The sequence below is a fragment of the Oncorhynchus keta genome, chromosome 23, assembly GCF_023373465.1.
Source record: "Oncorhynchus keta strain PuntledgeMale-10-30-2019 chromosome 23, Oket_V2, whole genome shotgun sequence".
NCBI classification, from domain to species: Eukaryota; Metazoa; Chordata; class Actinopteri; order Salmoniformes; family Salmonidae; genus Oncorhynchus; species Oncorhynchus keta.
This window is the reverse complement of record NC_068443.1, coordinates 34,234,845-34,262,672: the sequence shown is the minus strand read 5'-3', so window position 1 is coordinate 34,262,672 and position 27,828 is coordinate 34,234,845. Positions and strand designations below refer to the sequence as shown.

The window sequence follows — 27,828 nt, the reverse complement described above, 5'->3', positions numbered from 1 at the left end:
AATTTGCCTGTGAGAAGGCCATCTTGATTTCACATCTGTGAAGGTCACTACTGTAATTGCATTCACTAAAATCAAACTTTCATTTTCGAAATGGTTCATAAAATTAAATGCAGGCATACTACCTCTACCATTTCAGACAGTTCACTAATCTGTTCAACACAAGCTTTTCACATTTCATTCCTTTACCGCTTTGAAAAGTAGGTCATGAGATGTGTTCACCTTTAACAAACTGTCGCTGTGCATGACCTCCAACAAAAGCCTATTTCAAGTTACATCCAAATGTTGGGCGATATAATGGGAATGAATAAAACAAATCTCATTAACTGTCTCTATTACTGACTGCAATCCATTTCCACCTGAAACTAATTTGCTGTACTGTAAGCCTATTTGAGAAACGGCAGGGTAGCCTTGTGGTTAGAGCATTGGACTCTTGTGGTTAGAGCATTGGACTAGTAACCGGAAGGTTGCAAGTTCAAATCCCTGAGCCGACAAGGTACAAATCTGTTGTTCTGCCCCTGAACAGGCAGTTAACCCACTGTTCCTAGGCCGTCATGGAAAATAAGAATTTGTTCTTAACGGACTTGCCTAGTTAAACTTTCAGATTGGTGTTGAAATATTTTCAGTAAATTTTTCAGTAAATGTTTAAATATTCATTAATGACCACATAGGAGGGCAAGAAATTAAATCACACATTTGATGTGAAAATATTTGAATTGCACCCAATACCTGAGAAGCATGCAATGTAGAGCAGAGAAGTGTGTTGTAAAACCAGTTGAATTGGTACTGGCTGCATGTGGCCCCCCTTTAGTTCATATTGATATTAGGAAGAGGGCACGGTGATCATTTGGGAACGAAGCCTGCAATTCCAAAACTCCACACAGCTCTGAAGACATGCATTCGTTGTGTTTCACTTTATATATTGAGAAATCAAAGCTACAATACAGTATGGATCCATATATAATTGTTTCATTCATATACCAACACAGAAAATAACTATAGGGGATCAGAGGCAAAATATCAATTCTAAAAAAGGAAATGACAAAATGTACATTTTAAACATAGCATTTTTTTCCCCCACATGACAATCAAATGATATTTAAGCTTAGAATTTTTTATTATAGTTTATTGTGATAGCATTTTTTCATTTTTAAGAAGAACCAACACAGCAAATAAATGTCGAGGGGGTCACAGATACTCCAGGTTTGGCTTTTCCCGCGCCCCTCTGACGACAGACGAGATGTTCACCATAATATCTACTAACAGAACGCACAGCCAAAGAAAGCAAGGCTGTACACAACCACTCACACACACCTACAGGAAAACGCTGCTCTGCACCGACGCTCCACAGCGGACTGCATGAAAAACAAATTCCCGAAGAGAAACAAAATATATATGCAGGCTTGTATGCATAGACATACGCAGGTTGTTTGTGTGTAAGGACACATGTATGCATTTAAGCATGTACTGCATGTACTGTCTAAATCTGTGTATGTATACATTTAGAGTATGCAATGTGTGTTTTAATGTAAGAATGTGTCTATGAGCATGTATAAGAATACGCAAAACCTGGTTATGTTTCTCATTTTCTTCTGCTTTCCCAATCTTTCCGTTAAGGCAAACAGCTGAGATCTCTTATCTGAGCAGAGGTGATCAAATTCTGGTATTTGTGGTTATTTAACACAGGTAAACACAAAATGTTGGCATTAAAATAGATGCAGAATATTGAGCCAAAGTTTCTATACACAGTCATAGCAGATCTAGGGCACAGAGAGAGGGGCAAGGCAGGTGGCAGGACAAAAAGTAAATTAAGTAAAATATGATCTTAAAATGGTGTCAAAGCAGGTTTTTTTTTTTTTTTTTTGCAATACTGTTGCAGTTTCAAGCTCTAGTCGTACAGTATAGATGTTCCCAGCAAATTCAAAGAATTCTAGCTTGGTCAACATACACTAAAGCAAGAAAGGATAACTAACTATATATACACACAGAATGTGACTGATAAATAGAGATTTAAAAAGAGTCCTGCTTTTTTTTCATTTTCTTCTTTTAACTTCACTTTAGACATGGCCGCTACTTCCGACACAGCTGTTTCTTTTATTTCAAACTTCGAGTTCACCCCACTTCCCCAAAGCTTTCTTTCTCCCACATGAAACCGATTAAAATACTATCGATGACCAACATTGTAGTGTTAAATACAATTAAGCTTTTAAGTCAAAAGGGCACAAAAAAAATCCTTACTTGGGAGTGAAAAAAAAGAGACATTATCCACAACTGTCTGACAGATGTACAGATAGATATGATGAGTCCCAATCCTAAAGCACCCTACCTGTTTTAACACAACAGTAACAACCTATCAATCTACAACCAAGACAGGCTCCAATGCTCTTATACAGGGGCATGTTTTGCACCAGGACCAGGGTACTTTAATGTGTTTTGCTTGGTATTTTTGACTGACAGACACCTAGTACACGATTGACTCTCCATTGGCAAGGCTGTGGGGAGGGGTTAAGAAAATGTTAGTGAGCCCGACCAGTCCAGTAGAAACACAAGGGGCGGGGCAAGGTGGGGTGGTATGGGACAGAGGGGCGAGGGGTGTTCAGCAGCATCCCCCTCCGGCCTGTTGACCCCCCTGGCTACCGGAGAGAGTGGAGTTGGTGGTAGCGTGCTGGGGCCCGATCTTAATACCGTTAGCCTGCCGAGACAAAACCACAACACAATGCAACCGGTTAGTGGATTCAGGCAGTCAGGAAAATGGATCGTGATGGTCAGGTGTGATTTGATGATTCAAGTTTGAGTGTTGTTTGTGTTTTTATGGGGTGGATGAATTGGACATCATAACAAGCAATATCAATGGTGACAAATTCTTTGGCTCACAGTCACAGTCCTTTGTGTGGGAGAGGTGTACGCGCACACTCAGCAGCAGCCAGCGGCACTTTCATCCATCGCACTGCTTTCATCTCCCCAGCCCTTCAGTGGCTGAAGAGAGCGCAGAGCAGCGGAAAGGCAGCACTCCACTGTGAGCCTGGGCTGCTGTGGTTTTCAGCAGTAGTAGCTCTTAAGGAAACTCTGCATCGCTCTAAATCAGATTTATAGTGTTAAGGGAGGAGGAGGTGGAGGGGGTTTCTCACTACGTTTGCCAGTCAGGGATTCTAGCCAGGGCTTCCCCCTTCGTCAGTCAGCTGATGCGGTTTGGACCGTGTGCCTGGCCTCGTTTTTTCTCTCTCCCCCTCTCTTTTTTTACTCTTTCCTACTACTCTAATAAAAAGCATACCCAATGGCTGCTCAGGGGCTCGCCTCCTTCAGGCTGGCTGTAACCTTGTGGGATGTGAGGAATTTATGCGCTGGCCAGTAGCCAGGGCTAGCGGAGTGAGGCAAGGAGGGAGAGAGGGAGGGGAGAAGGGAGAAACGGAAGAACACACGGTGGAAGTTTTGCTTGGCAGACTGGAACCTGCTCTGCTTCATCTTTCTCTGAAGGAGGGAGAGAAGGAGTGTGGACTGCTGCAAATAAGTCTCTGCCTCGAAAATATGAAGTGCAGAGAAGGACGCATCGTCTCGCAGAACTATGTGGCTACGTAATAGGTTTAGCTAGCTAACAATGGCTTTCTGGCCCTCAAAATGACCTTTGTTAGATAGGACAATATCCAACGGCTGTTCTGTAAAGGTGTTCTTATTTACGGCCTCTTCACTTGGTTTACGACGTGGACTTAGGGCACTACAAAAGGAGCAAGGGTATTTGACCACTTGCCCATACCTCAGTTGATGACTTATAATGGAAAAGATAAGCTATGTCAAGAAGATGTAAGATGTAAAATGTAAGATGGTATTTGTCAAAGTAGCAGTGTACAAAATGGACACTAAACACATTTCTCTATCATGTCAAATTACCTCATTGTTGATGTCGAAGACACCCTCCTGAATCTTCTCGTATATCTCCTTCGCTGTGTTGATGAATGCCTGAAAAGGTGAGATAGCCAAATTAGTACAGGTTCAGAGCTTACATCCACACAACAAACTAGACGTGACACTTAGATTATAGAAACCAAGCCTCGCCCCAATCAAACCATATAAACTCAGCAAAAAAAGAAACTGCCCTTTTTCAGGACAGTCTTTGAAAGATGAATAAAAACCCAAATAACGACACAGATCTTCATTGTAACGGGTTTAAACAGTTTCCCATGCTTGTTCAATGACTCAAACAATTAATGAACATGCACCTGTGGAACGGTCATTAAGACACTAACAGCTTACAGGCGGTAGGAAATTAAGGTCAGAGTTATGGAAACTTAGGATACTAAAGAGGCCTTTCTACTGACCCTGAAAAACACCAAAAGAAAGATGCCCAGGGTCCCTTGCTCATCTGCGTGAACGTGCCTTAGGCATGCTGCAAGGAGGCATGAGGACTACATGTGTGGCCAGGGCAATAAATTGCTATGTCCATACTGTGAGACGCCAAAAGACAGCGCTACAGGGAAACAGGACGGACAGCTTGTAGGCCTGTTGCAAGGCAAATCCTCACCAGACATCACCGGCAACAGCGTCGCCTACGGGCACAAACCCACCGTTGCTGGACCAGATAGGACTGGCAAAAAGTGCTCTTCACTGACAAGTTGCGGTTTTGTCTCACCAGGGGTGATGGTCGAATGCACATTTATCGTCAAAGGAATTAGCGTTAAACAGAGGCCTGTACTCTGGAGCGGGATCAATTTGGAGGTGGAGGGTCAGTCATGGTCTGGGGCGGTGTGTCACAGCATCATCGGACTGAGCTTGTTGTCATTGCAGGCAATCAACGCTGTGCGTTACAGGGAAGACATCCTCCTCCCTCATGTGGTACCCTTCCTGCAGGTTCACCCTGACAGGACCCTCCAGCATGACAATGCCACCAGCCATACTGCTCGTTCTGTGCATGTTTTCCTGCAAGACAGGAATGTCAGTGTTCTGCCATGGCCAGAGAAGAGCCTGGATCTCAATCCCATTGAGCATGTCTGGGACCTGTTGGCTCGGAGGGTGAGGGCTAGGGCCATTCCCCCCAGAAATGTCTGGGAACTTGCAGGTGCCTTGGTGGAAGAGCGGGGTTACAGCTCTGGCAAATCTGGTGAAGTCCATGAGGAGGAGATGCACTGCAGCACTTAATGCAGCTGGTGGCCACACCAGATTGACTGTTACCTTTGTTCAGGGACACATTACTCCATTTATGTTAGTCACATGTCTGTGGAACTTGTTCAGTTTATGTCTCAGTTGTTGAATCTTATGTTCATATAAAACGCAGTTGACAGTGAGAGAACCTTTTTTTTTTGCTGAGATATATGAGTCTCGTTGACTGAGTAAGCTCTAAAGAGTGGGATATACAGGAGTTTAGGATGAGGCATAAGCACGAGGCTCTGGCTTGTTGCCACAGAAAATCAATCTACAGCACTCTACTGTAAGAACAACGCGAGCAGACATATAAACAGAGAAAAATCATCAACTGTAATGACAGATTGGGCCTGTACGATCAGTTTCTTTCAGTAGTACAGTACTAACATTCAAAGACCATTGAATTGGGAGTTCTAGCCTGAATTTACACCCTAGTTTAGGCCGTATAATCATAACCTTACGTACACCTCAAAAACGAGCCTAGGGCAAGGCCCCCCTCTACAGTAAATACTGACTGAAATTCATATTTTTAGCACGGAGTGAGTGAGGCCTGTTGCGGAATCTGAAAAAAAAAAAATGTCCACCTCAGCTCAGGAGGCCCGGCCTGGTCCTGTCTCTACCCTCCCTGCCTCTTCATGCATTAACATATTAAACAGCAACAGATGTTTCCCTCCGCCTGAGGCAGAGCGCCCCCACCTGGCCATAGAGACCCAGGGCATAACCCAGGGACCCAGCATTAGCCTCAGCACAGGCAGAGAGCACATCTCTCTTCACATAGTGCTTACCGTAGGGTCAATGGAATATAAAAGAACATCCACCCACCCACCATGCCTTCTAAAAGATGAGGCATGATTGGCTTTCAGCTGTCGCGGCGGACAGGGGAGCGGAGGAGGGGGGAGGGGAGGTTATGAATATGGATGAGCTATAAGTGGGCGATGTACACGTCACGGAGAGGGAGATGGAGGAGGAGAGGTATCGGGAGGATTCAGGGGACACTAATGAGACAAATTAATCATACCAGGGGTTTCTGCAGCAGGGAAGGGGGAAAGGCGGCAGAGGGGGAGGGGTGGGGGTTCTATAAACCAGTCTCTCCATTCCTTAACTCCTCAGAAAGAGAGTCTGGCTACCCAGCACACTGGAGAACAGACGTGCATGTGTGCGTTTGTGTGTGTATTTGTCTGAGCAAGAAAGGGGGGGGTATATTAATGGGCAAATGTTTGAGTGTGAGAAAATGTTGACAACACACACACAATAAATAGCACAGTGTGAGCATGAGGTACCTCTTCTACGTTGGATGCAGTCTTGGCGGAGGTCTCCATGAAGATGAGGCCGTGCTCTCTGGCGAAGGCCTCTCCCTCCTCCTTCTTCACCTCTCTCCTGGACTCCAGGTCACTATAGGGACAACAAAAACACTTGATATATACAGTACCATAGACCTGCGTTACGCTAGTACGGTCTTGTGTTTTGCACCAAATGATCTGCTAATTCATTCTGTCACTTTTGCCAGTTAGGAGATATGTCATCTAACTAGAGGAGACAAGAGCACACACAGGGAGCAGGGGCTGTGAAACTGGGTGGGCGCATTTCAATTGTCAAAAACGACTACTTCTCCTTTTTCCTTTCCTTCATCAGCAATTGTATCATAAAATTGACCCGGTGAAAGCAAATTACACAGTCAAGCATCCACCATTTTGATTTGACATCATCAATAGATCTGAAAGTGTAGGTTAAGAAGAGGAAATTAGGAAAGGGTGACATTTCAGACTTTTGAGGCGCACCCAGTTTAGCCATGACAACCATGACAGGGTTGTTCGGTAACCATGAGTGACAGGGAGATGAATCTGACCTCTTGTTCCCAATGAGCATGATGACCATGTTGGAGTTGGAATGTTGGCGAGCATCCTCTAACCAGGTTGTTAAGTGGTTGAAGGTGTCCCTTCTGTAATAAAAGGAACATTGGAGCAACACTGAGCATAAGAACACAATACACAGTCCTTTCCTAGTAAACTAATACATACAAATGCAATTCATTAGGTGAATGTAGGTCCCTTTTGGAATGACAAAAGTGGATCTACATGAGAAAAATAAAAGGACATTGGCGGGAGAAAATGCATTCAATTAAACTCCCAAGGTATTATACAAACATCAATCTCAGTCGCTCTAACTACGGTTAAACTGAATTAGCTGGATAAGATATTACTTTTCCTTTCCTCCTAAACAAATGCATTAAAAATACATAAATCTCTTTTTTTTTTTTTATCGGTCAAGAGCAAGTCATGACCTGAATCCTAAGGGAGGACCTTGGGTGAGAAAAGTTGACTTAGTTACCACAGTGGTCCTAGTGTTTATATATATATATATATATAAGGCCTGGGGAGAAAATGGCCGCAAGACTGACCTTGTGATGTCGTACACTAGCAGGGCGCCGGCTGCCCCTCTGTAGTAGGACCGAGTGATTGAGCGGAAGGATTCTTGGCCGGCCTGAGAAAAACATTTATTTATTTTAATTTTATTTTTAAACATGCACACAAACAGATATAGTACACACACAGAGACGCTCAGTTAAAGTAAAGACAGAGCTCAGCACTGAAGCATAGTAACCTATAGTTAAAAGGGTACAAAGAAGAGCCAGCAGTAGCACCAAACAGTGGAAGCAGTAGTAGCAGGGTTAGGCTATTTTACGTTTGCGTTGTCTAGCGACGATTGTTTGACAGCCATTGTCGATGGTGATAACATCGTGATGTCACAAACGATGGTTTAGCATATTTGAATTTGACTGAATCTCTGGAGTCCGCCAGCGCACAACAGCGCAGCGAACACACAGCAGGGCAAAACAGCAGTAGTAAATATAAATATGAATATAGTATCAACTCTTAAAATGAGTCTTACTCCAAGTGCGCAAGGCTGTGTTAGGACAGACAAAATGCTACAGTGTCTGGTACCCTGTATTACTAGGGTCAGGGGCTCTTCTGAGCCAAGGTTCTGAAAAACTCCTAGCTCCAGGCTGCCCAGTCCCCACCCCACTCCAGGCTGCCCAGTCCCCACCCCACCCCACTCCAGGCTGCCCAGTCCCCACCCCACCCCACTCCAGGCTGCCCAGTCCCCACCCCACCCCACCCCACTCCAGGCTGCCCAGTCCCCACCCCACTCCAGGCTGCCCAGTCCCCACCCCACTCCAGGCTGCCCAGTCCCCACCCCACTCCTCCAGTCCAGGCTTCCTAGTCCCTACCCCACTCCTCCAGTCCAGGCTTCCTAGTCCCTACCCCACTCCTCCAGTCCAGGCTTCCTAGTCCCTACCCCACTCCTCCAGTCCAGGCTTCCTAGTCCCTACCCCACTCCTCCAGTCCAGGCTTCCTAGTCCCTACCCCACTCCTCCAGTCCAGGCTTCCTAGTCCCTACCCCACTCCTCCAGTCCAGGCTTCCTAGTCCCTCCAGTCCAGGCCCTAGTCCCTCCTCCAGTCCAGGCTTCCTAGTCCCTCCACCCCACTCCTCCAGTCCAGGGCTCCTCCAGTCCAGCTTCCCTACCCCACTCCTCCAGTCCAGGCTTCCTAGTCCCTACCCCACTCCTCCAGTCCAGGCTTCCTAGTCCCTACCCCACTCCTCCAGTCCAGGCTTCCTAGTCCCTACCCCACTCCTCCAGTCCAGGCTTCCTAGTCCCTACCCCACTCCTCCAGTCCAGGCTTCCTAGTCCCTACCCCACTCCTCCAGTCCAGGCTTCCTAGTCCCTACCCCACTCCTCCAGTCCAGGCTTCCTAGTCCCTACCCAACTCTTCCGGTTCAGGCTTCCCAGTGTCTTTCCCTAATCCAGACACATTCCTAACACAATAGAAATTCTCAACTAGAGCGCCATTATTCCAAAACCAAGCTTCCTGGTTTTCCCTCTGCAGCTAGGCAGAGCACAGGCAAGCCCCTGTCACAGTGTACAAAAGGCTCCTGTCTTTCTCTACGTCCCATCCCTGACTGACTGACTCCTCACAAACAAGGGGCCCACTGTGTTCCACACAGCCCATAACATAACATGCTACCACTTCGGCCAATCACAACTCCCCGTTCTCCACAGTCAGTGGTTGGTTTGTACAGCAGCCAGGCAGACAAGACCTGTCTGTAGATACCATTGTCAGTGTTTGATAAGGTGGCTTCCCTCTTCCCTGGATAGCTGCTGATGACTATTGAGTCTGGATCTTCTCTACCTCTTCTGTTCTGTTCTCTTCTGGCCTGGCAGCAGGTGAGTGCGAGCCAGGCAGCCAATGCCCCAGCACATTTGAATTCAATAAGGCCCAGTCAGTCCCTCCGTTAGTCCGTGGCAACAGTCCCCCGAGGCAGCTGCTAACATTGGAGCTAATGGAGGCCATTGTGAATAAATGATGAATGACACTTTTATGCCTGCCATCTGCCAGAGCTCAAAGGTTACAGGAAGGCCAGAAATGCAGATTTTGTCTATTACATCACCCCCAGGGCAGGCAGTGCCTCCCGGCTCCTCCTCCTGTGCGCACACACACTGATAAGGCTACACGGCCAGTACACACACCCTGTGTTTGATTGTGACTCTGTCTTGGCAGGGTGGACATGTGGTGGTCTGGGATGTAGGCTAAACCACAGAGAATTCTAATGGAAGGGATAGTCATAGTGGTGTGTTGAAAATACCCATATAAGCCTTTGTTATGTTCGAACCGGGTCTCCAGATATTACATTTACGTTATTTAGCAGACGCTCTTATCCTGTGCAACTTACAAGAGCAATTAGGGTTAAGTGCCTTGCTCAAGGGCACAGCGGCAGATTTTTCACCTGGTCGGCTCGGGGATTCGAACCAGCGACCTTTTGGTTAGTGACTGGCCCAACGCTCTTGAATTTCTGCTGAATTACAGCCTTACCCTTTTCAACCAAAAAGTTACCATGTGGCCTAGAAAGTACACAGCAGCAGCAAGCACTACATCGGTGGCCCAGAAGGCCTCTCTAGGGCCTAGGACTCTACTACCACCACCCCCACCATCCATCAGCATTACTGCTGTGGGATTCTATTATTATTAGTAGGGCTGCGTCTCCCCCTACAGGCCAACATACATACTACACCAGATCATCTCCTGCAGCGTTCATATTTTCTCAGCACTGCACAGGGACTCAACAGAAGGGCACAATGAGAAACCTTAATTATCACTTCACACGTCAACCTTCATGTCTAAAACACCATTCAAAAACTCTAAATAGTAAACGTCACAAGGACATAGCTGAGAGAGTCTATTTGAAAAGAGGGTGAAACGTGTCAACAGCCAACTAACATAACGCTGTTGTGTAGGCGCAGTCATTATTTCCTTTGCAACATGTCCATGCTGACACATGCATATCAGAGGGGGCAGGGGGGGGAGCTAGTCCTGCTGTACAAGTGTCCATTAGGGAGATACCCCATACTGGATCTAATATTTAAGACTATTTTAATGCTGTATGTGTTGAAGAGTTCAGAGAAAAAACAACATATTAGACTTGTCTTGTTAGACTTGGTGGGTTATATTGGGTGAATTACACACTGAGTGGGTGCCACTCATCATACGACATGGACGTGATCATCACTAGGTGGAAAACCTTCACTTTGATAAGATACATTAGCACAAAAACAGTATTCATACAGTTTACTCCATAAGTTCAATTCAGATAAAGTTCAAATACCATTTAATTGAAACGGGACAGTATAATACTGGCTACATTTAGAGAGTCAAATATATAATAATAAAACACTAACCAATTTGTAAAATACTAATAATCCTTAACATTTTTTTTCAACAGGGTGACAACAGGAAAATAGCGTTGCGTCATCTAGGCTGAACGCGGTGCGAGAATTAAGGCTAACTGACAGGCTCGCCGCTGAACTCGCCATCGTTCTTCTCGAACACGGAGGACATAAAACAATAGAGTTAAGGCTGATATCGATTGAGACATTACATATTTTACCATACGCTTTTCATTAATGCGAAATTCCTGTTATTTTTCGAAAATGTCTCACAAAAACAAGAATATGTCTGAAATGTCAACGGAACACTGAGCGTAGCACAAGTTTTTCTATTTTCAAAGCCTTTTACAATTAATTCCACTCAATGTCATGCTATTTTTGCAACCTGCGGAAACAACTTTGCAGACGACCACCACATGTAAAAATCCTCAAAAGTTGCTGCGAGAAAGCGGCACTGCTCTGTCAGACCTTGTACTTATTATCGGACGCATTAGGTTACAAAATCCGACTTTTTGGATATAATGTTAATGAATCATATTTGTCTTGGTAAATGTGTTTATAACATACGTGAAATGACCAAAGTGTTTGTTAAGCCACTCTGAGCAGACATTAATACATTGTTCTTCATCGTTCCTGACAACTGGATGCTATCACAGTCAGTCCCAAGGCGTTACATAACGTCAATTTCAGTTGCACAACGTTTTGAAATATAGTGCTACACTGTGCCCTAATGAATACCACTAAGGAGTCAACTGTATTCAGGTAAAATCACATCTGTTAATGTGGTACGGGGCAGGTATCTTACCGTGTCCCAGATCTGCAGCTTGATCTGTTTACCGTCTATAGTGATCATCCGCGCCCCAAACTCCACACCTGGGAAAGACAACCACCAGTTTACACAGTCAGTCTACAACTCTGTTGGTCCAGGAGTTTCTCCACGGCCACGTGATCGGAGCAGAGGAAAATTAATGAACAGGCCCCTAGTTCTAGGCTAGTATTTCATGGTCAGAAAAAAGTCCTGGTCTTAACCATAAGCTAGATATCAGCTTCCACCACAAATACACCCTGGCTAAAAGCCTATGGTATATTGAGGTTACAGCAGAGATTGTCTGATCTACTATACTAGCAGACACTGGTCAAACTAGTACACATTAAATCATATTAAAATGCTTATACATCTCGCTCTCTCCTAATGCCAACACATCTCCCTCATCTTTACAGGTTAGACCAGAGGCGAGGGATGAAAATCCTTAAGAAATGAATTAATACGCTGAGGGGATCTGAGCGGAATGCTGAGATTATTTAATTGAGGTCCCTCCAGCACATCTAGGCAGTGCAGAAGCAGGATACATTTTAAAATCGCAGTCGGTCATTAAACGTTATAATGAATAATGACATGTGTGATAGTAAGGAGTCTTACCGATAGTGAGGTCATGCACCGGCTGAAACCGCTTGTCTGTGAACTGTAATAATAGGCATGATTTCCCAACACCTGCAAAACAAACATGCACGGTTAAACAGAGGCACACGTACATGAACAAATGTCTGTCTGCATAGGGGAAATTCTACAGTAAGGAAATTACACAGACACTCATGTTTCACTTAAAAATGTCAAAGTTTAACAAAAACCATACAACTCTAAGCACAATTATATATTTTTTGCACTTAACCCCCATTTCTCCTTAATATCCAACTGGTAGTTACCACCTTGTCCCATCGCTGCAACTCCCCTACCGACTCAGGAGAGGCGAAGGTCGAGAGCCTTGCGTCCTCAGAAACACAACCCAGCCATGCCCCACTGCTTCCTGACACACTGCTTGCTCAATCCGGGAGCCAGCCTCACCAATGTGTCGGAGGAAACACCATAGAACTGGAGACCGGATGCGCGTGCATGCGCCCGGGCCGCTACAAGGAGTCACTAGAGCGCGATGGGACAAGGACATCCTGGCCAGCCAAACCCCTCCCCCTAACGACGCTTGGCCAATTGTGCCTTATGGGTCTCCCGGTTGCGGCCGGCTGCAACAGCCCGGGATCGAACCCGGGTCTGTAGTGATGCAGTGCCTTGACCGCTACGCCACTCGGGAGGCTGCACAAGGATGACTTAACAATTAAGACAGAAAATTTGACAAAAACATTCCCTGGAAGAACAGTGAAGGTGCAAAGTTTGGTAACAAAATTAGTTGTTTCTGTTACCAAACTCTGTGTCTGCACTGTTCTTCCAAGTAAATGTGTGTCAATTGTTAAAAGTAGTCCTTGTACATAGAGTTTTATGGTTTGTTAACCTTAGAAATCAATAGATTTTGTTTGGCATATTTTAAAGTGAAAAATCGGAGTCGCATGGTAATTCCTTTACTGTGGAATTTCCCACGACTAACATTAGCTAGTCACACACACACTCTGTAAAACCAGCCACTCTAGTCAGCTGTACCTGTGCCAAAAAAAAAAGTGTCCTTTTTAAATAGTGAACCAACATGTTTTCAGCACTTTTATTTCCACGAATGATTAAAACTCATTTTCTCATGCTCTCTCATCCCTCTGCAGCAGACACAGTGAGCATTATCTTTGGAACATCAAATTGCAAAACATATAGCATTGTGAGATATTTTATTTTATCTTTATTTAACCAGGTAGGCCAGTGAAAGAGGTGTTGGCTTTGGGGATGACCAGTGAAATATACCTGCCGGAGCACGTGCTACTGTTGGGTGTTGCTATGGTGACCGGTGAGATGAGATAAGGTGGAGTTTTACCTAACAAAGACTTAGATGACCTGAAGCCAGTGGGTTTGGTGACAAATATGTAGCGAGGACCAGCCAACGAGAGCATACAGGTCGCAGTGGTGGGTAGTATATGGGGCTTTAGTGACAAAACGGATAGCACTGATTGACTGCATCCAATTTGCTGAGTAGAGTTGGAGGATAATTTGTAAATGCCATCGCCAAAGTCAAGGATCGGTAGGATAGTCAGTTTTACGAGGGTATGTTTGGCAGCATGAGTGAAGGGGGCTTTGTTGCGAAATAGAAAGCCGATTCTAGATTTAATGTTGGATTGGAGATGCTTAATGCGAGTCTTGGAAGGAGAGTTTATAGTCTAGCCAGACACCTAGGTATTTATAGTTATCTACATATTCTAAGTCAGAACTGTCCAGAGTAGTGACGCTAGTCGGGCGGTCGGGTGCGAGCAGCGATCGGTTGAAGAGCACGCATTTCTTTTTACAAGCATTTAAGAGCAGTAGGAGGCCACAGGAGTGTTGTATGGTGTTTATGTTATTTTGGAGGTTTGTTAGCACAGTGTCCAAAGAAGGGCCAGATGTATACGGAATGGTGTCGTCTGCGTAGGCAGGGTAGGATGGATATAGGTCTAACAGTTTGGTCTAGTGTCAACCCCTTTGAAGAGGGGGATGACCGCGGACGCTTTCCAATCAATTGCAGTACATATCGTATCGGGCACCTAAGTATCGGGATTTCCTATTGCGAAGTCCCCGAATCTCTTTAATTTGACGTTAGACATCAGAGCAATAGAAAGAGAGTAAATGCCCTACAGCCCTCTGACTACACCCACACAACAGTAGAGTAGCTCAGTCAGTCCGGCTGGAGCCTCGCTCTAGTTAGCATATCAAGAGGCTTCTGGCACGTGGCTGGTCAAACAAGTAGAATTCTGTCATGCGTTTCTGGAGTTGATAGTGGATGCTTTAAACCACTGATTCAGGGTCAGATATTATTTCATGCCCTCAATGGTTCAGTTTGGGAGTGGGATAGTGTTATCTGATCTTAGATCTGGGGTTAAAAAGAGCGATCTATTCCAAGATTTCTTCAGAAGGATCTATATCAGAGGCCATGTCAACATGATGAGGACGCTCTTGATATGGATAATATGGCCGGCCCTAATGTCAACCCAGAAAATGTCAAATGCCACGACTCATGAGGTTGTTTGGTGTGACTAAACCAAGATATTCCTAGGTAGCAATGACCATAATGAATAAAAAAAATGTGGCTAAATCAACTTTTCACAAATTAGACTCAAGGCCTAAATATAACGTGTGACGTGCTCCTGTGAGAGAAAATAATCCAACGTGACCGTGAAACACACTGCCACACAGTGGAGGGGGGACCTGTGAAAACCTGTGTGCTGCACCACATGGTTACAACGCAAACAGGTAGGGCCGGGACGATACCAGTATCGTGATACTCGTTAGTATTGTGGATTTAACTTCTTTAGGAAAACATACCTAATGTTGGAAACAAACATCATTATGTTGTCATCCAGAGTCACATTAATTTATTTTCCAAGCTATAGCACATAATATTTTACATACAGCAGGTTGAGACCAAAGAGTTGTCTGGTACGTATTTTCATTTTTTGCAATGGAAAACATATTCCGATGATACTGGACACCAGAGAAGGCTTTCATTAGTGTTTCTATGGGTTACCACTGCCATTGCTAAGCCAGGGAGCCAGGGTAATGAAGACACCATGAAAATGATGTCCAGAAACAACAAGGCAAAGTCACCACAACATTACCATGCACCTGCTAGCCAATCAGCCTCTAGCTCTGAATAGATGTGTGCATGTGGTTCTTTTGAGGTCATTAAAACAAACAGTGGTACTGCAAGTTCAATTAGACCGGCGTGCCAAATCAAAGATTAGCCTAAGCAAGCTGTAGGCTAATTGCTGTTGGAAATAATGAGATGAGTGTATCATACTTTGAGGTGTGATTCTATCTAGTGTTCTGTGGTGCATATGGTTCTTTGAAAACAGCTGTTGCTTTTTCATGATAGGCCTATATTTTATTTAACCTTTAACTAGTCATTGTAAAATAATAATTATTTACAATGATGGCCTACCCTGGCCAAACCCTAACGACGCTGGACCAATTGTGCACCGCCCTATGGGACTCCCAATCAAGGCTGGTTGTGATACAGCCTGGAATCGAACCAGGGTGTATAGTGACACCTCTAGCACTGAGATGCAGTGCCTTATACCGCTGCGCCACTTGGGAGCTACCCTATATGCTAAGAAGCATTTAATTGTACTGTGTACCATGTGTATTCTGTACATATGACAAATAAAATGGTCACTCATTGAAATACAGCAATTGATTTGGCACTTTTGTGAAAATAAACCGTTTCCATTTCATCCAGGAGAAAATACTAGGTTATGCAGGCTGAGAAAAACATTCATCTTTTTGGACAGAAGGGGATTCTCCACCGTCACCTCATCTAGCCTAGTAAACAACAGTATATATCCAACAGCTGGGATAGCCATCCCTAAACTGCAGTCATGTAGAATGGGAATGAGCAATATGATAGCTTGGGTTGCAGGTGCTCACATGATGGCCCACAGTGAAGCTAGCGGATGACAGGTCTGTGGTGTTGCAACTGGACTGTTTACTGCTAGGCTTAGTATCAGAGGCAGAGAGGACAGCAGGAGCGATATCTGCTCCCAGCATGCTCGGTCTTTCAGAGAGTGAAAACTCCCATTTATAGATGCTTAATGATTGAGCGGTGTAATTTGGAGTTTCTGACTGGGAAAAAAGTTATGTCTAAGGTCTAGGGGTAAAATGACTTTTGCACAGAAAGGGACATGGGCCTAGGCTACTTAAAACGTGGACAGAACATAAAGCTGGGAGAAAAGACAATTGGCTCCATCCATACCCATCACTTATCGCAGACATTTTAGACATTTTCATACTAGAGAAATGTGAAGTTTGAAATGAAATAAGTTCGCTAATATGGATGATTGTTAATGGGACAATTGACAGCTACAACCACCAAACCAACAGTAATAGTTTAAAGGATGTGGTGCACATTGTTATAAAAGTATCGTTCTATTTATCGTTATCTTATTAATCCAGGCAATTTACACATGACCAAAAGTAAGTGGACACCTGCTCGTTAAACATCTCATACCAAAATCATGGGCATTAATATGGAGTTGGTCCCCCCTTTGCTGGTATAACAGCCTCCATTCTTCTGGAAAGGCTTTCCACTAGATGTTGGAACATTGCTGCGCGCGACTTGCTTCCATTCAGCCACAAGCATTAGTGAGGTCAGGTACTGATGTTGGGTGATTAGGCCTGGCTTGCAGTCGACGTTCCAATTAATCTCAAAGGTGTTTGATGGGGTTTATAGTCAGGGGTCTGTACAGGCAAGTTCTTCCACACCGACTGTATGGACCTCGCTTTGTTCACAGGGGCATTGTTGGAAGCACAGAATAATCTAGAATGTCATTGTAGGCTGTGGCATTAAGATTTCCCTTTACTGGAATTAAGCGGCCAAGCCCGAACCACGAAAAACAGCCCCAGACAATTATTCCTCCTCCACCAAACTTTACAGCTGCACTATGCAATCGGGCAGGTAGCGTTCTCCTGGCATCCAGCAAACCCAGATTCATCCGTTGTACTGCCAGATGGTGAAGCATGATTCATCACTCCAGAGAACACATTTCCACTGCTCCAGAGAACAATGGCGCCAAGCTTTACACCACTCCAGCTGATGGCATTACGCATGGCAATCTTAAGCTTGAGTGCGACTGCTCGGCCATGGAAATCCATTTCACTAAGCTCCCGACGAACAGTTACTGTCCTGCCGTTGCTTCCAGGGGTAGTTTGGAATCCTGTAGCGAGTTTTGCAACCAAGGACATACAATTTTTACGTCCTACGGGCTTCAGTACTCGGCGGGCCAATTCTGTGAGCCCGTGAGGCCTACCACTTTGCGGCTGAACTGTTGTTGCTCCTAGATATTTCCACTTCACAATAACACTTTCAGTTGACTGGGCAGCTCTAGCAGGGTAGACATTTGACAGCGCGATTTGTTGGAAAGGTGGCATCCTATGACATTACCACGTTGAAAGTCACTGTGCTCTTCAGTAAGGCCATTCTACTGCCAATGTTTGTCTACGGAAATTGCATGGCTGTGTGCTATATTTTATACACCTGTCAGCATAAGGTGTGGCTGAAATAGAAGAATCCACAAATTTGAAGGTGTGTCCACATACTTTTGTATATATAGCATATCGCAATATGGATTTTTGTCCATATCGTCCAGCTCTTACAGAACATTCTTATATAGTCTTACCCAATAGTAACACACGTGCCTAAATTATAACTATACCACCCAACTAATCTCACGTTACATGACAGGCATTACTGATTCTGATCAACTTCATTACACAAATGGGGAATGTGAATTCTTAGTCCATGAAGTTGGGCTTGGAGTTTTTTTCTGTGAACTAAAAACTCATGGCCCTAGTTTATGGTCAGGAAACTCTAGTAAATGAGTATTTACACTAATAAACGTAAGGAGTTGGCCTAACTCTCCTAGATGTAGTCAAGTCTGGAAAATAATAAACGGAAAGATTTGTACTACCCCTAAATGCTAACCACTGAGTTGTGTGTTGGTAATGGCATCTCATGTTTTGAAACAACCATCATATGATATGCTGTCAGCAAATACTTCCAAGTCAAATTCTGCCCTTTCATCTTAGAGAAATGCAGGGGCTCAAGCTGGTAAATCTGTTATTGGCTTCCCTGGGTGCAGGATATACGTCCCTGATACTTTTAAACAGAGCAAAACAGTAGGATGTTACTTTTAAAGACCTCATACACCCTTGAATGTACAGGCCTTAGTGATCAATCAGTAAAGAGATGGAAGTCATAGCATCACTCCCGGTGGACTTGAGACACTAAAATGGTTACAGGTACACTTAACGTGGACCAGCTACATGTGTTTATTTCTCAGCATCATCATAGACTGACATTCTCTCTAGCCAGAGGTTACCAGGTTACCTTCTGCCCTGGGCAAAATGCTGAGCTATTAGGCTATTTCAGCAAGGATCGGGGTTGAGCTGTTAAGCAACATATTCAAAATAACACTGATCTAACCAAATAAGACGAAGAAGCACATAGCGAAAGTTAGTAGCACTGTTATTGATAAACAAGTACCTACGTTGCCTGCTAAGTCAACCTACGAGAAGATTATGCTTGCTTTGGCAGCTTCCACGATATTCCTTCGGTTACCTTTCTAGACCTCGTCTAGCAACAACAAATGACAACAAACTGCGTAACATTATTGACGCAATACCCGTGTAGGAGTACATTATGTCAGTTAAGCACGACCATGAAAGCCTAGACCGCTACTGTAAAACCCTAGCCATGGAGGCAGCCGTAGGAAACCGTACCAAAACTCTGTAAAACGCAATTTCGAGGGAGAGAGGACTTGCGGCCTTGTTTTGTGGCTCAGAGATATACGTTACAAGTTCGCAAAAAACAACAACCAGAAAGCCCAAACTATTGATGTGAATGAGTCCAAAGGGGCTGACATGGTCTGTGCAAGCACCCATGTCGTTTAAGTGCTGTCAAATTAGAACGTTAACTGTTGTTGATGTCACTGTAAACAGCTAACGTTAGATACAGCTAGTTAACCAACGACATTAGCCTAGGCTAGTTAGCATTGCTAGCTTAGCACCCCACTCTCACAATGCACAGCGGAAAGACAATAGGCCGTCAGCTTGTTGGTGTTTTCAACAGTTGCTAAATTAGCACACTAGCTGACCACAAATTGTGCGATGTGGTGGAAAATAATGTTTTCTATTTCACGTTAAAGACAAGTTAATGACATACTATTAACGCTGTTAGCAAGCGAGAAATAGATATGTCATCCCACCCCTTACGTCTCCGCTTTTACCACGTCACTGGACTCTCCACCACTGCGGAAATAAAAGATAGCGGTTAACGTTAGCTGTCGTTAGCAATCTTTGCTACCAGTGAATTACTTACCCGTGTCTCCGATAATGATGTATTTGAAGAGGTACGCATATGCCATGGCCACTGGGTCCTGTGTCAACCTGCCTCGGCCGTTTACTGTGGCTTCGCTACTTGAAACTATGAAAATTGTCTATGTAACCGTCTCAGTAATCGTTATTGCTTTGCCTTGCTAGCCTTCTTTCTCTCTTCAAAGGGAAGGAACAATAAACACTTCCAAGCTTCTGCTGACGACGTCATATGTTCCGCCCTCGCCACGCACGCAAGAAAAGAAAAAAAAGATTATTTTGCCCCCGGAAGTCCGTCATCTTGCCCTCACCACCCAGTTCTTCTTTTTCTTCTTCTTCTTTGGTATAATGGCGTTACCATAACCATTTGCCACTAACAGTTTTTTATGAAATATTATGTCACTTAGAAGACTCTTATTTTTATCACATTTTAAAATGTGTATCTTCAAAGTGGTGGGCATGTTGTGTAAATCAAATGATACAAACTCCCCAAAAATCTATTTTAATTCCAGGTTGTAAGGCAATAAAATAGGAAAAATGCCAAGTTGGGTGAATACTTTCGCAAGCCACTGTATTACCTCAATTACCTAGATTAACGCACATTGACTCTGTACCGGTACCCCCTGTATGAAGAAGCCTTGTATAACTTAATTTTATTGTTGCTCTTTAGTTATTTGCTATTTTTTTTAATGTTTATTTATTGTTTACTTCAGTTTAATTAGTAAATACTTTCTGAACACTTATTTTGATGATGATGAAGCCCAGGTGTGTGTAATGATGGGCAGCAGGTGTGCGTAATGATGGGGAGCTGGTGTGTGTAATGAAGATTGCCAGAGCTGGTGGTTAGTAGACTGGTGACGTCGAGCGCCGCAGCGGGAGTAGGCGTGACAATGGGAAGTTGATGGAATATTATCCTAACCCACAGAAAACTGGACAAATGAATGTTCTTGCAACGTTCTCATTTAACGTGACTTGAACATGGCAACCATGTTCTGTATATTTTTGGTGGATGTTGATGGAATCTTCTTCTAACCTACAGAAAACTGGACAGAGTCAGAACGTCACCTGATGGTCCCAAAGAAACGTTCTCCCCCAAAAAACGATTGTTTCATCATTACACATCACCCCTTGTTACTCTAGCTGAGCCAATCAAGGCTTTAATTGGTGAACCATGGATCCATTCACAGTTCTTTATTTGTTGGCAAGGTTGTGGACACTCGTACACACAAACAATGCTTTAACATACAATGTTTTCAACTTAGAAATTTGACACACATGATTACCTCGTGCATGTTCATTTTTACAGTAATTATTATTCAACATGTCCTCTTCTGGGACTTTAACTCACAACCTCTTGGCATTCCAATCTTCCTGCTATGCCACATAGTACATCAAGGACAGTTTAAATCAGAGTAAAATATTTTTGGGGCTAAATTGACTCTACTGAGAGTTGTCTTATCCCTAAAGAGAGTGATATGCTACCTGGAGTTAGCGTTGATAACTGGAGTTCATTGGGACTGTAAAAAAGGCATTTCTGCTCCCCTCCTCTACACTTTCAAAATCCTAAAATTGCTGAGCCTGTCACATTAAACAACCATCATTCCTGTAGTTTTTTTTTGTCTTGCCAAACGTAGTGTTGCTCACACTGAACGATGTGGCACAGACAGTGGTCACACTGCAAGATTCTTCACTTGGTCGTGAGGATTGTCAATACCACAGTCTCGCAAAAAAAAGAGGATGTGATGATGTGATTACATTTAATGTAGCTAGAACAAGCTGTGGCTCAAAGTAGCCTTGGTAAAAGTTTTCAGTCAGACATGCGCATTTGCCGTACAGAGTTGAAATATCAAGACAACATTTTGAATTGAATAACATTGCTTGTGAATGTCAGAGCTGTAATGATTTCACGCTTAGGCAGGTAGAAACACAAAGTAGTAGTTGTCATCCCTCCTGTTGGAGTCTACACATTCTGGGTGATGCAAAATCACTTAATCATCTCACTGGCTTCTGTTCTGGTGATCTAGCTCTCATTGGCTATTGCTGATCACAGTTCTCAAAACGTGTCGTTGCACATCTCACACCCCAAGAGCATTGCAGATTTTGTGCCGATAAAATCAAAAATGTGAAATTATCGGGACGCCAGGGACTGCTCAAAGAAGGGTAGGCAACGACATTGGGATATTGTCTCCGATCTCAAAAAACGTCTCGGGGACAGCTAAATCGGGGCAACATCGTGTAGTGTACAACTGGCTTTGCTGAGAGAACTTTTCTCATACAGGAGAATTAAAGGCGCAGTGTACACATTTTGTGTAATACATTTTTAAAAATAATAATAAATACCTGATATATCAGGGGGTGCTGCAACACCCTCAGCACCCCTACTTTACAACACCCTCAGCACCCCTACTTTATGTCTATACTAAGTGCCATTATTGTATTGGTTGCACAAGTGCTTATGCAGAAGTTGTTATTTTCTCGTATTTATAAACAGTCTGTTGTATGAGCACGCTAGAGTGTCTTTTTGCGCTTGTATAGTATAGTATAATGCTTGTATGGATGTCAACCCCAATACGTTTACAGTGCATCCAGAAAGTATTCAGACCCCTTGACTTTTTCCACATTTTGTTACTTTACAGCCTTATTCTACAATGGATTAAAAATCATCAATCTACACACAATACCCCATAATGACAAAGGGAAAAATAGTTTTTTTTAGAAATGTGGGTACATTTATTTTAAAAAATAAACAGAAATACCTTATTTACATAACTATTCAGACCCTTTGCTGTGAGACTCGAAATTGAGCTCAGGTGCATCCTGTTTCCATTGATCATCCTTGAGATGTTTCTACAACTTGAATGGAGTCCACCGGTGGTAAATTCAATTGATTGGAAATGATTTGGAAAGGCACACACCTGTCTATATAAGGTCCCACAGTTGACAGTATATTCAGAGAAGAAAAAAAAGACATGACGTCGAAGGAATTGTCTGTAGAGCTCTGAGACAGGATTGTGTCGAGGCACAGATCTGGGGAAGGGTACCAAAACATTTCTGCAGCAATGAAGGTCCCCAAGAACACAGTGGCCTCCAAAATTCTTAAATGGAAGACGTTTGGAACCACCAAGACGCTTCCTAGAGCTGGCCGCCTGGCCAAACTGAGCAATAGGGGAAGAAGGGCCTTGGTCAGGGAGGTGACCAAGAACCTGATGTTCACTCTGACAGAGCTCCAGAGTTTCTCTGTGGAGATGGGAAAACCTTCCAGAAGGACAACCATCTCTGGAGCACTTCACCTATCAGGCCTTTATCGTAAAGTGGCCAGACAGAAGCCACTCCTCAGTAAAAGGCACATGACAGGTTCAGCTTTCAAAAGGATAACGACCCTAAGCCAATACAACGCAGGAGTATTCTTCGCAGGATTGGCTTCGGGACAAGTGGCCCAGCCAGAGCCCGGACTTGAACCCGATCAAACATCTATTGATGCGCCGCTCTCCATCCAACTTGACAGAGCTTGAGAGGATCTGCAGAGAAGAATAGGAGAAACTCCCCAAATACAGGTATGTCAAGTTATAGTGTCATACCCAAGAAGACTCGAGGCTGTAATTGCTGCCAAAGGTGCTTCAACAAAGTACTGACTAAAGGGTCTGAGTACTTATGTAAATATGATATTTAAGTTTAGTTTTAATACATTTGCAAAATAATTTAAAAACCAGTGTTTGCTTTGTCATTATGTGGTATTGTGTGTTGATTGATGAGAATTTTAAAGAACAATACATTTTAGAACAAGGCTGTAATGTAACAAAATGTGGAAAAAGTCAAGGGGTTTGTATACTTTCCCGAATGTACTGTATGTCATCGTTACCAATCAACTGAATTACAGTAAAAAATCACTTTGGCTACCACTACCGATTTCTGTGTGCTAGCTATGCTTGCCAGCTTATAATAAAATAGTTTTTCATGTGTACTTTTAACAGACCGTAGATTTATTTAAAAGTGCATTCACCCTATCGCTTAGACCTATCCAGTTGTTTTAGGAGTTGCTTCTCGACAGAGCCTATATAGTATGATAACATTCTGTAACGTTTTGGTGTTCGGCTGTTCGACATTGCACCTTGCATCATAAATAACTTCTCATGATTATTTGTAAGTCAGTCAGCCACCCATAAGTCAATCAGTTACCCAGTTACCCATAATACATCATGGATTTGATGCTCTGGAACACAGCCTTTTTCTTGAGGCCAGCCAAAGGTCGGTAGCCGAAGTCCACGTCACTTCATTGGTGATTGGTCAACAGTAGGGATTCTACAACAAAGTGTTTGTCATTCAACGATAGACGACTAATCTTCACTGAAATACTGCTCCAAACATTTTAGCGAGATGCAAAATTGTGCAACTAAGACCTCGGCAAAAACATTCAAATTAATAACACATTTCTTCAGTTATCTTAGATTAATTCTCACTATTCTGAGGAAGTGTACTGGCTACGGCATCTCAAGAGGAACAAACAGTAATATTGTCCATTTTTTTCTTGTTTTTCAATCAAAGGTATTTGTATATTTTAAGGGAGTATGCAAGCACAGACTTTCACTTTGCCTAGCCGAGTTCTGGTAGGAGCAAACCAAGCCCATGTATGTGTACAGCTTTAATGGGCAGGGTGGATTGGCCATCTGGCAATTCAGGCAAATGCCAGATTGGCTGTACCATTTTATTTGTTGGGTGGGGTGGTTGAAAATGTACATTTTTTTTTTTTTAAACATAAAAAAATAAAACAATGAAAAATATGACATAGCCGGCATCCCATGAGCCTGTTAATATAGTGGCCCAGTTTTCTGATTGGCTGAGCTAAGGTCATGCAAACTCACATTCATCCTCTGTTATCAGTTAGACAGCCAAGATCATTGATTGTAAAAAAAAAAAAATTAAAAGTGCCTATAAACTTAGAAAGAGCACATTCTACGTTGTCACCTCACTCAACTTCCTATAATTCGGTCAAACAGTAAAGTGCATTATCCTCATAATTCCTGTAAATAAAGTGTCTTCCCTGCCGTTGTGCATGTGCCCTCGCTGAGGCCTGTTACTGTGATTAATTAATTTTATGAATGAATTTTAATAAAGCCCTATGAAATACTTTCCAAATCACAGGCTGCTGCCACCACGAGAAACTGTTAGCCTGCAGCCCTGTTAAAAGTAATTAACACTTAGGCTAAGTGTTGATTCAGGGGAACACATATGACAGGCATTCATTTGCAATATAGCCTAAGTAGTTATCTTGGTGTTTATAACGCAGACAGACAGAACAAGAAGAAGCACCGAGTGACCGCAGAGAAGATGCGGAGACAGATAGACAGCACAACAGGTTGGTAAACAAAATGACTAGAGCAGAAGCACCATTATAGTGGTGAGTTTTATCTCCAGTGGTGTTTTTACGTATTGTATTTGTTTTAAACAGCTGGTTAAAAGGAGGACCATGTTTTGCCAGTCACTAGTATAGAACTGGTTGAGAAACGCTGTACCGACAATATTATGTGTCAGCATTATTGTATGTGTATAAGTATGGTGTGTAGGGTCAGGGTGTGTGTTTGGGAATGGGGTGTGTGTGTGTATGACTGGGGGTGAGTTGGTGGGGGTGCAGTGATGTGGGATGGTGTGGATAAAATGCTAGGGCCGAATTATTGTCCCAGTCCACCCCTGTTAATGGGACAGTGGTTAGGGCATTTGTAATCGGTGCTGGTGGCCTACGTTCGAGACATTGCACTGTGACTAGTTCACTGTTTTGTTAAAGTTTATAGCCAAAGTATTTCCGTATAACAAACACCTGCGCTTACACTTCTGGGTAGCCTTCACTGCGAATAGTTTCTGCGCTCAAAACAACTGGGAACTCTGAAAAATACGAGCTCAGACTTGGATAATCGATTTGAACTGTCATCCAACTCGGAATTTCAACTCAGGAACTCTGACCTCTTTCTAGAGCTCCGACCTGAAAATCACTGATGTCGTGATTTGACCTTGTGTTTTTCAGAGCTCTCAGTTGTTTTGAACGCGGCAAGTAAACAGACGGCTGCCGGTCAAATGCAGTGGTTATAGGAAAGGTGAAGTCAGCACGTTCTGTGTAAACGTCATCACGTTTACACGTCTTCCTCTGATATTTAAGAAGTCTGTTGCAGACCTTGAGGAGGAAGGGGCAGTCCCAACAATGGCTGTTTTGAGCAAGAGTTGTACATACTGAGTGACCTTTGAAATAATTATATTTTTTTGGTGGAGATTTTCACTGTAAATAGTTGTTATTGGAGATGGACTCCTTCGCTTGGTGCAAAAAAAATTTAATATAAAACTAATGTGATGGAAAATGTTATGCTGTAGCTTTTCTTCTTACCAATTTCTGTGTTCTATGTTTGTGCTTTTCTGATAACCATTTTCTGTGTTCATGCAAGTGACTGATTGAACGAACCCTCACTATCAGTATCTGCAATTTGGCCAGACCCTTGTTTTGAGAATGAAAGATATCTCAGTTTCAAGGTTTCAGCTTAGAGAGAAGATGCCTAATGAGGTGTTGGTCTGGCACATGCATGACCCAGTATTGGGTGAAGCAAATGTTAATGATGAATTAATTATGAATGAATAAGCTAAATAATGCAAACACAAGTTGTCTGTATATAAGGGATCTAATGGGACTGCCCCGGGGGGAGCTCATGACAGTTCACTATGGTGCATCAGGTTTGTTGGAACCTCTCCAGTTTACTATTCATAAATTAGGATTCATTTCAGATTGACTTTGAGTGTCCCATGCGTGGAATTTCCATGACACTAAGAACTCTGTTGTCTTGCGCTTCCCTGACATCTCCCCAGGCCCTCAACATTCTACTTTTCTACATTTGGTGGCAGCAGTGGTCCCAGGCCAGCAGGGGGCCACCTAGAATGAGAAGAAGGTTAGCACCAGGAGCACGCTGACGAAGTCGGCTGAATCAGGAGAACAGCCGGAGCAGGAGTTCCGTGAGGATGAAGAAGAGTATGGGAATCCAGAGGGAGAAAATGAGAATGATGGTGGCGCCAGGAACGGGGCAGTGCCAGGCACAGAGCCTATGCCACCAGAAATTGCTGATCTGGGTCAGTCTCTACGGGCCTTCATGTGGAACCAGCATGAGAGGAAGCACCAAGTGAAGGAGTCCATTTCCAAAAACAACTATTTACAGTTGTTTGTAACTTTTTTTGTACATATTGTTTCTGCCACCGTGTCTTATGACCGAAAATAGCTTTTTGACAGCAGAACAGCGAATGCTCACCTCCGACTGGACAAATATTTTTTTCTTTAATGATTCGGAGGTGAAAGATTTACACCTCCTCCCGGACCAGGCCCAAATCCCCATCATTCGCATGAAGAGGAGATGCTGATACAGAGGCTGCAGCTTTGGGTGCTTGGTGAGAATTTGTTGGTGAGTGGATAATCCGCCGTTACCATCCGTTCGACTAGTGAACGTGCGATCATTGGAGAATAAACTGGATGAGCTCCATTCGAGACTATCCTGCCAATGGGACATTAAAACTGTAATATCTTATGTTTCACCGAGTTGTGGCTGAACGAGGACTTGGAAAATATAGAGTTGGCTGAGTTTCCGTGCATCAGCAAGACAGAACAGCAACCACCGGTAAGACGGGGGGTGGTGGTCTGTGTCTATTTGTCAATAACAGCTGGTGCGCTAAGGAAGTCTTGAGGTTTTGCTCGCCTGAGGTAGAGTACCTCATGATAAGCTGTAGACCACACTATTTACCAAGAGAGTTTTCATCTATATTTCTCGTATCTGTCTATTTACCATCACAAACCGAGACCGCACTCAACGAGCTGTAAGGCCATAAGAAAACAAGCGAATGCTCACCCAGAAGCGGATTCATCTGATGGCATTGAGGAGAATATGACATCAGTCACCGGCTTAATCAATAATCGCATTGACGACATCGTCCCCACAGTGACACTACACACGTACGTACACATCCTAACCAGAAGCCATGGATTACAGGCAACATCTGCACTGAGCTAAAGGCTAGAGCTGCTGCTTTCCAGGAGCGGGACACTAATCCAGACGCTCTATAAGAAATCCCGCTATACCCTCAAACAAACCATCAGGCAAGCGTCCAAACAGGACTAAACTGGGACTAAACACCTCCCTCTAGAACTGGTTCCTGGATTTCTGGACGGGCCGCCCCCAGATGGTAAAGA

General features: G+C 43.7%; 1 protein-coding gene across 1 annotated transcript; it reads right to left on the bottom strand.

Annotated features, from left to right (window-relative positions):
• Positions 1–1,106: 1,106 nt before the first annotated feature.
• On the bottom strand, positions 1,107–19,856 carry LOC118402202 (ras-related protein Rab-2A-like). The gene is made up of 8 exons (XM_035800220.2): positions 19,627–19,856; positions 12,273–12,344; positions 11,658–11,725; positions 7,529–7,611; positions 6,977–7,069; positions 6,411–6,522; positions 3,883–3,951; positions 1,107–2,689 (listed from the first exon to the last, which is right to left on the bottom strand). Exons 1-8 carry the CDS (start codon positions 19,670–19,672, stop codon positions 2,594–2,596), a joined length of 639 nt encoding a protein of 212 aa, XP_035656113.1. The 5' UTR covers positions 19,673–19,856; the 3' UTR covers positions 1,107–2,593.
• Between the last annotated feature and the right edge of the window lie 7,972 nt (positions 19,857–27,828).

Excerpts from the sequence above, each read along its gene's own strand:
- LOC118402202 (XM_035800220.2), bottom strand. The coding sequence starts at position 19,672 with ATGGCATATGCGTACCTCTTCAAATACATCATTATCGGAGACACGG. Across the intron at positions 12,345-19,626 it reads CATCATTATCGGAGACACGG|GTGTTGGGAAATCATGCCTA; the intron begins GTAAGTAATTCA and ends TTTGTTTTGCAG. Across the intron at positions 11,726-12,272 it reads GGTGCATGACCTCACTATCG|GTGTGGAGTTTGGGGCGCGG; the intron begins GTAAGACTCCTT and ends TGTCTTTCCCAG.